Source organism: Muntiacus reevesi, chromosome 17 (assembly GCF_963930625.1).
Source record: "Muntiacus reevesi chromosome 17, mMunRee1.1, whole genome shotgun sequence".
NCBI classification, from domain to species: Eukaryota; Metazoa; Chordata; class Mammalia; order Artiodactyla; family Cervidae; genus Muntiacus; species Muntiacus reevesi.
The window spans coordinates 55,261,038-55,277,813 of NC_089265.1; the positions used below are offsets into that span (position 1 = coordinate 55,261,038).

Here is a 16,776-nt window from a genome sequence, read left to right on the forward strand (position 1 = left end):
GTCCAGCTCCTGCTGCACCGGACAAGGCTTGCTGGGCAAGTGCCCGAGACCCTGAGGAGGTGGCTTCCAGAGCTTCAGCTTTCCAAGTGGGCTCCGGTGGAGCGATCTGAGGTGAGGGGCTGGGCTGGGCATGTTTAAGCGCACAGTGCTCTCCTGCCCATCCCCAGCAGCACCCCCACTACAGGCCCGAGGAGCTTTCCGGAGCTTCCCACACTTCTGGGGAGAAGACTTCTTAGCCAGCTTGATGTTTAAAATTCAGCTGGAGCCCTTAAAACTTCGAGCGTGGACGCTGAATGGGTTTGTAAAGTTTCGGTAAGTCCCTCTGGAGAAGGGCACTCATACCCATACCAAGTCAAATTCTTCATGTCATATCCCCCCTCCATTGCCTATCTGCTTCCTCCATCTCATCTCATCCCCAATTACATATAAGAATCCCCCTCTGTCCCACCCTTACACTTGAATGAACTGCACCCCTTGTCATTCATCTCCTATACCAAACCATTCAGGCATCCATCTTCCACAAATACCTCCTCTAGTATTTCAACCCTTTACATCCCACTGGCAACACATTTGCCACCTCAGACATTTCCACTTGTCATCCTTCGTCGCCCTCCCTCAGTACTTCATTTCTGTATCAACCATTCCCCTTTCCTGGACCAGTCCCCCTTGCTAGTTCTCATTTTTCACTCCTGCCTCTACAGTAACATCCTCCTCATTCTCTCCATCCAAGGCAGTGCCACGCCATGGGGTTCCTTTGTCATTCCAACATGTGGCTCATGGGTATGGAAGGGAGGGGAGGAGGGAGGAAAGAAAAAAGGCAATTCCTGAAAGAGCTTGCCCTATGTCTGTGGAGGCAAGAGAATTATAGGTCTAGAACAGCAAGCAGGTGGTTGCCAGGGAGGAAACTGGCCGTATGCAGAGGTAATGCAGGGACAGCGAGGGGAGGCTGAGAGCAGCGCCAAGCCGTTCCACTCACCCTCAGCCTCAAACCTGCTATAGTTCTCTGGGGGCTCGCTCTTGGTGTGATAGGGTTCCTTCCCAGTTTCAGGGGAAAGAAAGTGTGGGCCGAGGCAGAGATGGTGGCAGACCACCCCCAGCTCCCTCTCAGACGGCTTTTACTGCTGCTTCCGAAAATGGCTGCCCTCCCCCAGATGCTCTTTCTTCTCTGCCTCCCCCAGCTGCAGCCTCCCCCCACCAGGCATGACATGCTCACAGGGAGAAGGGGGAGTACCCGCCTTAATGGAGCCTTCTCTTCATCGAGAGAGATGACTCCCAGAACCATGAGTCAACCCAGCCACCTGTAACAGGCCCTGTGGGGGCAGGAGTTAGGGCTGTTGTCCTTAGTCTACCTGAAGCCTCGAGGCCTCCCCTTACCCATTATAACCCTTACTCCTGCCAGGAAACTCTGTATACCTCTCTGGAGCAGTCAGAGACAGAAAAGCAGGCCTCAGCTGTGGCTGCCAGCCCAGGACATTGCTAGAAAGACTCTGGGCTTTGGCAGGGGTTGGCCAAGACTTGGGCTGGAGAATGGCTTCTGGCCATTCCCCCAAATAGCTCTAGCTACAGGAAAATGCCCTTCCTTCATATCCACCACAGAGACATTGATAGAGGGAGATTAGAGTGAAAGAATTAGAGTCCTGTGTTTCTCCCTCATATAAATAACAAATGCCCTTGCACTCAGCCTGCAAGGGACTATCAAAGGAGTGTGGACCTGACACTGGGCCAGATCCTAAACCATGGGGCAGGTGAGAGAGAAGAACTGGTAGAAAAGGTATTGAGGAAATGTTGGTTAGTGCCTAATTGTCTCCTAAAAACTAAGGTTAAAAAGACCCTACCCTAGGATGCTTTTGTTCACTAACACTGACGCTTAGGCGGCACAGACATGTCTTCAAACAGTTTTGTGTGTAGACACTGGGAAATGAGTAAAGCAAACTGTTGCCCTGGTTAGGAGAAGGGCAGTGTCACCCCCCTGCTAATGAGGGAGTTAGAAACAGCAGTTTCCAAGGCTGTTAGTCATCCTCTGATCTGAATCACACGTGAGGCTTAGCATAGTTTGGGGAATGGGTGTAGGAAGACCTGGGGTCTCCAATGGCAGAGAGGAATTCAGACACCCACACTTGACTCAGCCTGGCTGGCCAAGGCATCTGGCTGAAGACCCAGGCCCGTCCCCAGTCCTGGGCCACTGCCCCAGCTGCCCTTAGTCTGGGCACCATGCCTGAGGCATGGCGTAGGAGACCATGATGCTCAGGTGACCTCACCCAGTACGCTGATCTTGGCCAGCTCCTGCGCGTGGGTCTGTCAGTCCATGGTACCGCCTCACTCAGCTGCGCTCGTGGGGGTCCTCAGTCTGTTCCAAGGACCTAGGCCTTAGAATAGCCCCAAGACTTGGGCCATAGCCCCCAGCTTCCTGTTGGGAAAACCCCGGAGCTAAGGAAAGAATCACAGAATCCTAGAATGTCAGATCTGGAAGAGATCTTCTAGTCCAAACCTTTCATCGTACTGATGGAGAGACAGAGGCCCACAGAACAGGCATGACCTGCTGAAAGTTACACAGTGAGTCATTTAGGAACTTCAGGATCATCAGGAATAGGACCGGGGTAGAAGGAAACAGTGGCATCAAGGATCAGCCCTGGTTTCTTTCAGAAACAAGGAGACCAGTGCTGGTCCAGTGGCTGTGATGGGAAAGGATTACTACAAGATTCTTGGGATCCCATCTGGAGCCAACGAGGATGAGATCAAGAAAGCCTATCGGAAGATGGCCTTGAAGTACCATCCAGATAAGAACAAGGAACCCAATGCTGAGGAGAAGTTTAAGGAGATTGCAGAGGCCTATGATGTGCTGAGCGACCCTAAGAAGCGGGGCCTGTATGACCAGTATGGGGAGGAAGGTAAGAGGGCAGTGCCCCAGCCGGTACTGGGTGTCTGTCCTTGTTGGGGGTCCTGGGTGACCCAGTTCTCAAAGCAGGGAACTGGAGCCTGAGAAGAGGGTGAGAGGCACAAGTGTTCCAGCACTGACATCCAGAGGGAAGAGGAGACCACCCACTCCCCAGTCCCAGCTCCCCATCCGTCTCCCTGCCTTTCTCTGCCCCTCTCCCTCCTTAAGTTCAGGCCTTAGAGAAGCTAGAGCCAGAGCCCTTCCCCGCCCTTCTTTCCCTCCCAGCCTTATTAGTCCTGCCTGAAGTCCCTGCTGCTTCATTGGCTGATGGGGAAGGTTAGGAAAGGGAGTGTGTGGCTCTCTGAGGACAGAGCATTTACAATCATCAGCATAAAAGTTTGGCCCTTAAGCAGCCGGGAACTTAACCACTGGAGCTCTGAGCTAGAGATGGTTGTCCCCTGCCCTGCCCCATTGCGGCCCACCTCAGGCCAGCAGAACAGAGTTAGAGTTTCGGCTCCCCGAGGAAGTGGCAGGGATCCAAGAGTGGAACGGGAACTGCTGCTGGCAACTTGCCCCCTCCCTGGGGTAGCTGGTGGCCACGCACAGGGTGGCAGGAAAGGTCCAAATAAAGCCTCTGAGAGGGCGGCTCCTCCCAGCACATCCCACGGGCATGATGTAGCTGCTAATTCTGGGCCTGCCCCTCAGGGCCGCCTGCCACCCGCCAGCCACAAGCACCTGTCAGGCTATATTAAGAGACATTGTCACAGCTGAGGCCTCTCCTTTCCGGGAGGAACTGCCCTTCCTCCCCAGCGGGATCCACCTTTCTTCCACTTTCTCCTCCTCAGTCTCCCCGTTCTAGTCTCCAAATGGGCTAATGATATGCACTGTACCTGACACAGAGTAGGTATTCAAAAGAATGTTCTTTCCCTCTCCCCAGCCCTTGCTTTGTGTTGCATGACCCAAGCCTCTGTACACCCTAGTCCTCCCAACCCTCTCTTCTTATTCTCCATGCCAAAGTTCCTTCCATTATTCCCTCCTCACCTATTAGACTTGCCAATTCCCAGGTTCACCAGGCAGTTGCTGGAATCCTCAGTATTCTTTCAGCTGAGAAATGTTTCTCTCTGGGATAGGGAGATGGGAGGGGTAGTGGTGTGGAAGAAGAAAGCAGTACAGACACCATGCCACCCTGTGACCTGTCTAGGAACTGCATTCATTCCTCTGCTTGGCCTTATGATTAGGAAGAAGGTAGGAGCTGGGTTATTTAGTCGCCAAATCGTGTCCAAGTTTTTTGTGACCCCATGGATTATAGCCAGCCAGGCTCCTCTCTCCACTGGACTCGGCAGGCCAAGAATACTGGAGTGGGTTGCCATTTCCTTCTCCGCGGCATCTTCCCAACCCAGGGATTGAACTTCTGCATTGGAGGCAGATTCTTTACCATTGAATCACCAGAGAAGCTAATAGACTTCTTTCTGCAAGACCAAACCTAATGAAGGGCAAAGCTTGGGCCCTAGGTCCAGACACTGGTTCTAACACAAATCTACACCCCAGGAGGGTTCCTGGGAATACAGAACAGCCTTAAGGAGACATCCAGGGCCTGGGAAGAGAGAAGCAGCCTTGGAAATGCGGATTATATTTCTGTCTGCCCTGCCCCCTCCCCGGTAGCCAGCCAGAACAGTTGTGAATATAGACTCTGTGTGCACCCTGGCTGGGGACAAGTTGTTCTCAGCTTGAAAGGGGGGTAGTAGTGGTACAGCAGGAATCCTTGCAGAGAAATTACCCCCTCCTGTCATCATCAGACCAATTTCTCTCACTGAGCTCTGCCAAGCTTCTTGAGTTCACCTGACAATCAGACCCCCAGTAGAAGGAAAGAACAGACTTTGAGTCTTAGGAAGGATGAAGAGGCACCTGTTACAAGTCACTGAATTGCTTGCCTCTTGGCCTCTTCAATGAAACCCAAATCTCTTGTGGCCGCAGGAAATAAGAGGCTAATTCAGGCTCAGGCTTCCACAGCCAATAAATATCAAGATAAAGGCCCCCAAAGAGAAGAGTCCCTTCTAGCCTGGGCCCCAGCCCCGAGTCTATCTATATACCCTAGATCATTTCTCAGTGTTAACCTCCTTCTTCACTCCTCCCCACACATGCCCCTCCCCCCACTACTCCCATCACCATCACTACCATGCCCCATGAAGACTGCCTCCAGGAATCTGAGCCCCTGAGATAGAACCTGCCTCCAGAGAGAGTCACTGGGGTCGCCACTGCAATGTTCCAGTTCATTCATGCATTTTGGTTGCTCTGACATAAGGTGTGGGGAGGAAGCTTGGTGTTGTGCACTCCAGGGTGTTGCACAGTCTACACTTGTCCCTTGTGTGAATGGTACCCCTTGGAGCTGTACAACACTATGAGCCCTGAGTGTGGGAACGAAGCATTTTAAAACTTTCTGTAGAGAAATAAGTCTTCTCCAGGCTAATGATCTTTCCTACTTTTGAGGGCCCTCCTGATTTCCCATTTGGGTGGAAGTCAGAGAAAGAGGAAACTGCTTGAAGTAGGTTGAGAGGGGACTTCCTCCTTGATGATACCCCTACCTTATTTGGGACAAGTCACTTACTAGCCCCCTGGATGGTCAAATTCTTTGTGACTGCCTCTTGCCCTGTCTTTGGAGATAAGTAAATCTGGGAGCCAGGTATGACTTGTAATATGACCTCAGGCCAGCCATTCAAGGCTTAGTGAGACATCTTTGGGTCACAGGTAGATGGAAGAGATTACAGCGCTGGAGGCTGCATCCTACAAGTCTTCTAGTCTTAGCTTTTCAGGCTCTTTGATCTTCAAGATGTGCCTTATTATTATTAAGCATATAAAAAAGTAGAAATTAATCTTGCCAGAGATTTTTCTTACTCTATTAGGCCAGCCCTCTCTGTGGGAGTTAAAGGTTACTTCTTTCTCTAGGCTGATGAACTGGGAGCTAGAGAGCAAGGGGAGGAGACTGGGGTGGGGCGGAGACCAGCCGCACTGCCCTTAACTTCTTCTCCCTCTAGGCCTGAAGACTGGCGGCGGTTCCTCAGGTGGCTCCAGCGGCTCCTTTCACTACACCTTCCATGGAGACCCCCATGCCACCTTTGCCTCCTTCTTTGGAGGCTCCAACCCCTTCGATATCTTCTTTGCCAGCAGTCGCTCAGCTCGCCCCTTCAGTGGCTTTGACCCAGATGACATGGATGTGGATGAAGATGATGACCCATTTGGCGCCTTTGGTCGCTTTGGCTTCAATGGGCTGAGTAGGGGTCCAAGGCGAGCCCCAGAACCACTATACCCTCGGCGCAAGGTTCAGGACCCACCTGTGGTGCATGAGTTGAGGGTGTCCCTGGAGGAAATCTACCATGGCTCCACCAAACGCATGAAGATCACAAGGCGGCGCCTTAACCCTGATGGGCGAACTGTGCGCACCGAGGACAAGATCCTGCATATTGTCATCAAACGTGGTTGGAAGGAAGGCACCAAGATCACCTTCCCCAAAGAGGGCGATGCCACACCTGACAACATCCCTGCCGACATCGTCTTTGTGCTCAAAGACAAGCCCCATGCACACTTCCGCCGAGACGGTACCAACGTGCTCTACAGTGCCCTGATCAGCCTCAAGGAGGTGAGGCCTGGATCAGATCATGTTTTTACTGGGCAGGGGGTGGGAGTGATGGAGCTTTTTTTCTTCCCCACTTTTACTTTTCTTCCCTTCCAATCACTCTACCCTACATTTCCCTCATTCTCTGTCTAATTTTCCCTAGGCGCTGTGCGGCTGCACCGTGAACATTCCCACCATTGATGGCCGAGTGATCCCTTTGCCCTGCAATGATGTCATCAAGCCAGGCACCGTGAAGAGACTCCGTGGGGAGGGCCTTCCCTTCCCCAAGGTGCCCACCCAGCGGGGAGATCTCATTGTCGAGTTCAAAGTTCGGTTCCCAGATAGATTAACACCACAGACACGGCAGATCCTTAAGCAACACCTACCTTGTTCCTAGGCTCTGCCCTAGTCAACCCAGAGTCTACCACAGCAATACCCCCCACACTCACCCCATCCATTGTGCACCCAGCTTGATGTCCACTGGACACTGGCAACATTTTCTAAAGTGCAAAAAAAGAAAAAAAAAAAAAAAGCCACTGGTTTTCAGGGGAAATGTTCCTATCCCTGACCCCTTTCAAAGCTGGGCTGCCCTGGGGGAGTGGGAGGGAGGTGGGGAGAGCTAGCCCAGGCCAGGGGTCAATTTTCATGTCACAACCTTTGAATCCAGTTCCCACTCCAGTGGCTGGAGAATGACCTGAGTGCTACTTGAAGATATAGAGATTCCTTGTCCACGCCTGTAAATAGCATGTCCTCCTTCCCCTCTCAGCTTTGCTAATACCTCTCCTTTCCCTTCCCTTCAGCTTCCTCCTATTGAGGGAGGAAGAGGATAAAATGGACACTGCTTTCCCACCCCAGTCCCACCCTCAAGTCCACAGTGTCCAAGGTTACCACACACATATTCTTGCACACAAAACACATACCTAGAGCTGTGTGTGCCTCTCCAGGGTTGAGATAGGAAGGGAAGGTCCGTAACCCATGAACCGGGCCATTGAGCACGAGACACTTTTCATTTGGGGCAGGGAAGTGAATGGGACCCTCAGCAGCCTTCTTGACAGCTACCCTGCCCAGACCCTGCAGAGCTGGAAGTTCTGTCCTCCCTGCTGCTCCCAGGAATGTGCAAGGTAGAGGAAGGGGAGGGGGCCTGCTGTATTAAGGCTAAGAGGTGGAGGGCACAGTCTGTCTTCCAACCTTCATCAGGAAGCAAAAGGGCTTTGGGGTCAGGTGGCAGCTATTCCCCACCAAGAGATTCAGGGTCACAGGTTTCTCCCCACACCTCTGAACTCAGGGCCTAGCCACCCCTAAACTTCCAAATCCCATTTTTGTGATATATGAAGCTACTTATTTCTTACCCTTCATGGAGGCTGTGTGGGGAATTTCTAGCCCTTTGATGCCTGTGTGACCCCACCCCACTCCCACAATTGTATAAAGGTCAAATAGTGAAGGAGCTAGGGTAAGACTGCTTCAGACAGGTTCTGGGATGGGGTTTTTAGGTTTTCTCACTTTGACAAGCCCTTGAATGTTTTTATAGTAGTTTTTTTGTATTTTTTTGTAATGACAGTATTATGAAAAAAATAAAGTATTTTAAAAATATGGCATCTGAGCAAGAACAATGAAGCTGTGATGGGGGTGGATGTTCACTGTCAGCCTCCCTCCTGAGCCTTGCTCACCTCTGTGAAGCCCAAGTAGGCCCTCAATATAAGGTAAAGCTGACTCCTTCCTTCCTTCCTCTAAGCCCAGATTTCCCAAATTTCCAAAATGTGGACCCAAAATTCAGCAAAGACAGAAGATATCACTCAGCTATGAGAAGAAACAAAGATTTGAAAAGAATAAATATCCTGCATTATAAGAAATAGAGACTATCCTCCACAAAGGATATGCTAGCCAGAGAACAAGGATCAGGCCTACAATGACCATGCCCTCCTGAACATCAGTATCCCAATGCCATGAAGGCAACTCTGTCTTCGCCTGAGCCTGGGCTCCATACAGAGGCTGACAAAGTGTAGGCTTTTAATAGGGACCTTCCTGCCCTTGCTTTTTATCCTGGGACAACACCTATGAGAAGTTCTCATAGTACTTTTGGTGACGACTATTCCTTCCAGAAGTGCAGAAACTGAGGGACTTCTGTTTACAAAATGTCTGCTAATATCCCATCCTGGGCAGGGAGATCCTTAGTCCTGCATCCCCTACGCAGTGCTTTCCTATTCAGGTCTCCTAGGGTTGTCCCTCTCTTCACCCAGGGCTAAATTCTTATTCTAGCTCTTTCCTGAGGCCAGAAGCATTGGGATCTAGGTCTCCTGAGACAGACTGCTCTCTCCCACCTCCCTGTGGACATGGAGGATCTGGGAGCTCAGAAACTGTCATGTCCCCACTGAGTACTCTGGGGATAGACTATGACACCTTAGAGACCGGGCTATCTGAGGCCAGGGGCACTTAAATGAGAAAGCCCTGAAGCTGGCCTTGCAGCTCTGCCTACATCCTGAGCTTTGCCATTCTTGGAAGTTACATGAGGGATTTGTGGTCATTCTTAGATCATCACTATTTTGACCTATAAACACTGAGGACTGTGAAAGCCTATGATCATTCCTTCTGAGATTTGTCTGTTAGTTGCCCTGAGGCCACATCAGTGCCAGCGACTCAGATCCTGCAGGCCTGGACCCACTGGTGTTAAACATGGAACTCTTTCAAAGGTGGTGTTTTAGTTAGTTCCAAATATTATTTATAGGAAATTCTCTGAGAAAAATGGAAACTGAAATGTAAGGCTGGGTATCCTGGCCATACTGAAAAAAGTTAAATCCCACAAATTTTCAATCTGCTTCTGTAGCAGGTATTATTTCAGTTGGAGTGAGAGACTGTGTCTTATACTGGGTCAGAAAGGTTACTCCAAAGGCCCTCGTCTGGGGTAGAGAAGAAGGTTGTAAGAATGAGAGCAAGGATTGAAGGTGGGCCTTACGTAGGGGGCTGGAAATAAAACAGGGTTCAGGACTGGGGAACCAGTGGGGAATATTTAGCCTGCATTTAAACTAGAGGGGGATAGAGGAGTGGGCACTAGAAATTTCATTGAATAAAAAAGGGGGCCCCAAGGGGGAGCAACCACCAGAAACCAGGACAGCAGCTACAAGGGATTCACTGTGCAGAGGGGAAACCCTAGAAGAGCTGGCTCCATTTATGCTGCAAAAGGCCCCCCAAGTTTGCGGATGTAAAGGAGCCGCTAAAGACTGCACAGTTGATTAGGTTTGTCATCAGTGTTCCATAGGGGTTGGGAGTGGGTGTCCTGTGTCTCAGCAGGTGACTCTAAAGTAGTCCCAGAAGGGGACTTCCACGGGTGGTACAGTGGATAGGAACCTGTCTGCCAATGCCAGGGACATGGATTTGATCCGTGGTCCAGGAAGATTCCACATGTCACAGAGCAACTAACCCTGTGTGCCACAATTATTGAGCCTGTGCTCCAGAGCCCAGGAGCCGCAGTTACTGAGACCACGTGCCACAACTACTGAAGACCCCATTCTGCAATTACTGAAGTCGGCACACCCTAGAGCCCTCATGCCACAACTACTGAGCCAGCATGCTGCAATCACTGAAGCCCATGTGCCTAGAGCCTGTGCCCCACAACAAGAGGCACCACTGCAGTGAGAAGCCCATGCGCTGCAACCAAGAGTAGCCCCAGCTCGTTGCAAATAGAGAAAACCCATAAGCAGCAACATAGACCCAATGCAACAAAAATAAATAAATAAAAACAGTCCCAAAAGGATAAGCAAAGACTGGGAGATCGAATTGGTGAAAGAAAAATCAGCAATTCTGAAGATAAGCCAATTGAGATTATCCAATGTGAGAAACAGAAAGAAAAAGAAGAAAAATCAATGGAGCCTAGAAGATCTGTGGGACAACATCAACTATACAACATACAAAGAGTGGAAGTCCCAGAAAGAGAGGAGAGAGAGAAAGGGGGAGAAAAAACATCCAAAAAAACAATGGCCCAAACTTTCCAAGTTAAATGAAATATTCGTCTATACATCCAAGAAGCTTAACAAGTTCTAGGTATGATAAACACAAAGAGGTCCACATTTAGACACACTAAACTGTCAGAATATATGACAGACAATCTTGAAAGAGGCAGGAGAAAAGTGACTCATCATGTATAAGGGATAAGATGAACAGCTGATTTCTCATCAGAGCTATGAAGGCCAGAAGGCATTGGATGACATACTCAAAGTTCTGAAAGAAAAATTCTGTAATCAAATCACCAAAAATACCCACAAAAATGGGAGAAAAATTAAGACCAGATAAACAAAACCCAAAAATACATTGCTAGCAAATCTGCTCTACAACAAATACTAGTGGAATCTTTTAGGGTATGTATATATATATATATATATATATATATATATATATATCCTGTTATTAGGAGATCCTAAACTTCTATTAATATGATCCTGATCCTAGATTTTATATATATAAATATGATGTGTGTGTGTGTGTATATATATATATATATATATATATATATATATATATATATATGATGCATGCAAGCATGCTAAGTCACTTCAGTCATGTCCAACTCTTTGTGATCCTATGGAGTGGAGCCTACCAGGCTCCTCCATTCATGGGATTCTCCAGGCAAGAGTACTGGAGTGGGTTGCCATGCCTTCCTCTAGGGGATCTTCCCAACCCAAAGAATGAACCCACGTCCCTTATGTCTCCCACATTGGCAGGCAGGTTCTTTACCACTAGGACCATCTGGGAAGCCCAAAGGAATGAAAGGTTGTTGCTGAACGATAAGACGTGGGATTCTTGGCCTCCGGAGACGAATTCTATCCGGGGCCAGAGACGAGGCTGGATCCCTCAGAGCTTTTGCGTAATAAAGCTTTATTAAAGTATAAAGGAGATAGAGAAAGCTTCTGACATAGGTATCAGAAGGGGGCAAAAGAGTACCCCCTTTGCTAGTGTTAGTAATGGAGTTATATACTCTCCAATGAATCCAAAGACTGTCTGGAGGTTGTAAAGACCTCACCAGACCTACTCCCATGATTTATGTTCTAAGATAACAGAATTAGCCAGAGGGTTCAATCCAAAGGCTGTCCTCAGGCAGGATACATCCTTGTAAAGACCAGACCTACTTCCATAATTTATGTTCTAAGATAACAGAGTTGGTCGGAAGGTTTAATCCAAAGGCTGTCCTCAGGCAGGATACATCCTTGTAAAGACCAGACCTACTCCCATGATTTATGTTCTAAGATAACAGAATTAGCCAGAGGGTTCAATCCAAAGGCTGTCCTCAGGCAGGATACACCCTTGTAAAGACTAGACCTACTCCCATAATTTATGTTCTAAGATAACAGGATTAGCCAGAGGGTTCAATCCAAAGGCTGTCCTCAGGCAGGATACATCCTTGTAAAGACCAGACCTACTCCCATGATTTATGTTCTAAGATAACAGGATTAGCCAGAGGGTTTAATCCAAAGGCTGTCCTCAGGCAGGATACACCCTTGTAAAGACTAGACCTACTCCCATAATTTATGTTCTAAGATAACAGGATTAGCCAGAGGGTTCAATCCAAAGGCTGTCCTCAGGCAGGATACATCCTTGTAAAGACCAGACCTACTCACATGATTTATGTTCTAAGATAACAGAATTAGCCAGAGGGTTTAATCCAAAGGCTGTCCTCAGGCAGGATACTTATTGCTATATAGTCACTCACAATCTGAGTAAGTAGGTTGGGCCATTTGGGGGAACCAACTTGAAGATAGAGTCATAGCTTAAGGCAACATTTCCATAAGAAAAAGAAAGGTATTGGTTAACTCAAGGTTTGAGAGTAGTTAGCTTCAGGTGAAACCAGGTGTCATGGCAACACAGCATTTTAAGAGAAACCTCCTTTTAAATTTGTATAGAGAAGAAAAAATATCACTGGTTTGTTTCCTCCTGCCGGGTAAGAGAGATAAAAATGTCTGGCACTTGCAGCCTCTTTCCTCTGTTTGAAGACCCCTGGCCTTCCTGCCTGTTACCCTCTCAGGAAGATGCCCTAGAGGAGGGCATGGCAACTTACTCCACTTATTCAACAACTCATTCTTGTCTAGAGAATCCCATGGCCAGAGGAGCTTGGCAGGCTCCTATCCATGGGGTCACAAAAAGTCAGACATGACTGAAGTGACTTAGCACACATACATATGTAATATATACATATATATATGTGTGTATATATATATATGTATATACATGTGTGTGTGTGTATATATATGTATATACATGTGTGTGTGTATATATATGTGTGTGTGTGTATATAGAGAGAGACAGAGAGACAGAGAGTCAACATAAGAAAATCAATCAATGTAAAACATCACATTGATAAAACAAACACACACACAAAAAACACATGATCATCTCAAAAGTATTTTTATGCCAGAAACTCAGAAATAAGGAATAGCAGGAAAATTCCTCAACATGACAATGAATATTTATGTTTTAAAAAACCCATAGCTAGGGACTTCCCTGATTATCCAGTGGTAAGAACTCCACATTTCCAATGAAGGGGGTGCAAATTTGATCCTTGGTCAGGGAACTAAGATCCCACATGTTGCAGAGTACTGCAAAATAATAAATGAATATAAAATAATATTTTAAAACCCACAGCTAGCATCATACTCCGTGGTGAAAGACTGAAAGCATTTCCCTTATTTTCAGGAACAAAACAAAGATGTTCACTTTCACAACTGTCATTCAACATTATACTGGAAGTACTCCCCGATAAGAAAAAGAAATAGAAGTCATTCAAATTGAAAAGGAAAGGTGAAACTATTTTCCCTTCACAGATGACATGATCTTATGTATAGAAGATCCCAAAGAATCCACAAGAAAGCTGGTAGAGCTGTAAATGAATTCAACAAAGTTGTAGGGTACAAGATTAACACCAAAAAATCAATTGTGTTTCTCTATACACCACAAATAAACATTTTTTCCAAAAAGGAAATTAGCAAGCAATTCCATTTTTAATAGCATATACAGTATCAAATACTTAAGAATAAATCTAACCAAGGGCAGAGCTACGCTCCAGCCCCCTTTACCCCCCATGGTTTCTCTCCGCTCCCGCTAGTAACTTGGCGTAACTTGGCTCCGGGGTCTCCGCTTGCCTGCCAGCACGTCGCCGGCCACCCAGGACCGCGCCGTCGGCCTCTGCCTCGAGCAGACCCCTTCCGAAGACCCTCGCTGAGCAGGCTGGGACGCCTCTCCCCTCTCCGCCCCCGCCGCGGAAAGTTAAGTTTGAAGAGGGGGGAAGAGAGAGAAACATGGACATGAAGAGGAGGACCCACCTGGAGCTGAGGAACTGGACCCCGGCAGCTGTTCGAGAACTTGTCCTGGACAATTGCAAATCAAATGATGGGGAAATTGAGGGCTTAACAGCTGAATTTGTGAACTTAGAGTTCCTCAGTTTAATAAATGTAGGCTTGATTTCAGTTTCAAATCTTCCCAAACTACCTAAATTGAAAAAGCTTGAGCTCAGTGACAATAGAATCTGTGGAGGTCTGGATATGTTAGCAGAAAAACTTACAAATCTTACACATCTAAACTTTAAGTGGAAATAAACTGAAAGGTATCAGCACCCTGGAACCTTTGAAAAAGTTGGACTGTCTGAAGAGCCTGGATCTGTTTAACTGTGAGGTTACTAACCTGAATGACTACGGAGAGAGTGCCTTCAAGCTCCTGCCCCAGCTGACCTATCTGGATGGCTATGACCCAGAGGATCGTGAAGCCCCAGATTCAGATGCCGAGGTGGATGGTGTGGATGAAGAAGAGGATGATGAGCAAGGAGAAGATGATAAGGAGGAGGATGAAGACTGCGAGGAAGAAGAGTTTGATGATGAAGACGATGATGATGAAGACAAAGATGTAGAAGGGGAGGAGGATGAAGATGAAGTCAGTGGGGAGGAAGAAGAATTTGGACATGATGGAGAAGTTGATGAAGATGATGAGGATGAGGATGAAGACGAAGATGAAGAAGAGGAAGAAAGCGGGAAAGGTGAAAAGGGGAAGAGAGAAACAGATGATGAAGGAGAAGATGATTAATAAGACCCCAATAACCTGTAAAAAAAAAAAAAAGAAAAGAACTGTTCAGTATTGGTTGGACTGCTGACATGGATTTGGTAGCTGTTTTTTTTTTTTGTTTTTTTTTTTAAGAAAAAAAAAGGTAGCTGTGAGACAAACCCCAGAACACCCACCCACCCAAAGAGTCAAAGAATAGTTCCTGTGACATTCCACCTTCCTCCATTTAGTCCCTTTTGGAAATCCACCACCAAGCTTGGGGACTTCACCCCAACAAAATTGTAAGCGTTGTTAGGTTTTTGTGTAAGACTCGCTGTAGCATGGATAGCTGTGATTGGTGAGTCAACTGTCCGTGGCTACCAGTTACACCAAGACTGTAACAGCATTTTTACTTTCTGTACAACAAAGAAGCTTTGTAAATAAAATCTTAACATTAAAAAAATAATAATAATAAATCTAACCAAGGAGGTTAATATTGTATATGCTGAAAGCTACAAAACATGGCTGAAAGAACTTAAAGAACTATATAAACAGAATCCTGTGTCCATGGATCAGAAGACTTAACATTGTTAAGATGTCAGTATTGTCCAAAGTGATCTACAGATTCAGCATAATCTCTATTAAAATTCCAACTACCTTTCTCATAAAAATGTAAAGACCATCCTTAAAATCATATGGATTTTTGAAGAGTCTCAAATAGCCAAAACAGTCTTGAAAAAGAAGAATGAAGTTGGAGGACTCACACTTCTTGATTTCAAAACTTATCACAAAACTATTGCAATTAAAAGACTATAGGGCTTCTCTGGTGGAAAATCAAAAGTGTTAGTTGCTCAGTCATGACCAATTCTTTGCATTCCTTTTGACTATAGCCTGCCAGGCTCCACTGTTCATGGAATTCTCCAGACAAGAATACTGGGATGGGTAGCCATTCCCTCCTTGCAGGGGATCTTCTCGATCCAGGGATCAAACTCAGGTCTCCTGCACTGCAGGCATATTTGTCACCATCTGAGCCTCAAATAACCAAAACAATCTTGAAAAAGAGGAATAAAGTTGGAGGACTCACACTTTCTGACTTCAAGACTTACCATAAAACTACATTAATTAAAATAGTATAGGGTTTCCCTGATGGCTCAGTGGTAAAGAATTTCCCTGCCAATACAGGAGACACAGGTTTGATACCTGATCTGGGAATATCCCACATGTTGCAGCTAAGCCCAAGTGCCATGACTGTCGAGTCTGTGCTCCAGAGCTCAGGACCTGTAACTACTGACCCACAAGCTGCAACAACAGAAGTCACCGCAGTGAGAAGCCTGTGCACTGCAATTAGAGAGCAGCCCTTGCTCTCTGCAACTAGAGAAAGCCTGAGCAGCCAAAAATAAACAGTAAAATAAATTTTAAAATAAATAAATAAAATTTTAAAACCACAATGAGATGCCACTTCTATCAAATAGGATGACTATAATAAAACTTAAAAAAAAAAAAAACAAAGAAAATAAATGTTTACAAGGATATGGAAAAATTGGAACGCTTGTGCATTACTGATGGGAATGTAATAGTGCAGCCACTGAGGAAAACAGTTTGGTGGTTTCTTAAAAAGTTAAAGGTGGGGACTTCCCTGGTGGTTCAGTGGCTAAGACTCCGTGCTCCCAGTGCAGGGGTCTGGGTTCGATCCCTGGTCAGGGAACTAGATCCCACATGCTGCAACTAAGACTTAGTGCAGTCAAATAAATAAATAAAAATAAATATTAAAACAAAAAGTTAAAGTTGGAACTACCATATGACACAGCAATTTTATTCCTAGGTATATATCCAAAAGAATTAAAAGCAGGAACTTGAACATATATTTGTACACCAAAGTTCATAGCAGCATTATTCACAATAGCCAAAAGTTGCAAACAACCCAAGTGTTCACCAACAGATGAATGAATAAACAAAATATAATATATATACACACACAGTGGAATATGTCAACCAAAAGAGAAATGAAAATTTTTATATATTCTATAACATGGGTGAATCCTTAAAACATGTGAAATTAACTAGACACAGAAGGGCAAATATTATATGAATCTACTTATAAGAGGTACCTAGAGTAGGCAAATTCACAGGGATAGAAAGTAGAATAAAGGATCCCAGAAGCTAGGGATCTGAGAGGGGGAAGAAGAGAGAGTTGTTATTTAATGAGTACATAGTTTATGTTGAGGAAGATGAAAAAGTTTTAGGAGTAGATGGTAGTGATCACCATACAGCACTGTGA

General features: G+C 46.5%; 1 protein-coding gene and 1 pseudogene across 1 annotated transcript; both read left to right on the top strand.

Moving 5' to 3' along the window:
- DNAJB5 (DnaJ heat shock protein family (Hsp40) member B5) lies at positions 1 to 7,348 on the top strand. Its single transcript, XM_065908240.1, has 4 exons — positions 1 to 312; positions 2,644 to 2,888; positions 5,908 to 6,509; positions 6,649 to 7,348. Exons 1-4 carry the CDS (start codon positions 131 to 133, stop codon positions 6,880 to 6,882), a joined length of 1,263 nt encoding a protein of 420 aa, XP_065764312.1. The 5' UTR covers positions 1 to 130; the 3' UTR covers positions 6,883 to 7,348.
- A 6,239-nt stretch (positions 7,349 to 13,587) lies between these two features.
- Positions 13,588 to 14,925, top strand: LOC136148485 (acidic leucine-rich nuclear phosphoprotein 32 family member B pseudogene; annotated as a pseudogene).
- Positions 14,926 to 16,776: the final 1,851 nt, after the last annotated feature.

Excerpts from the sequence above, each read along its gene's own strand:
- DNAJB5 (XM_065908240.1), top strand. The coding sequence starts at position 131 with ATGTTTAAGCGCACAGTGCTCTCCTGCCCATCCCCAGCAGCACCCCCA. Across the intron at positions 313-2,643 it reads AATGGGTTTGTAAAGTTTCG|AAACAAGGAGACCAGTGCTG; the intron begins GTAAGTCCCTCT and ends GGTTTCTTTCAG. Across the intron at positions 2,889-5,907 it reads TGACCAGTATGGGGAGGAAG|GCCTGAAGACTGGCGGCGGT; the intron begins GTAAGAGGGCAG and ends TTCTCCCTCTAG.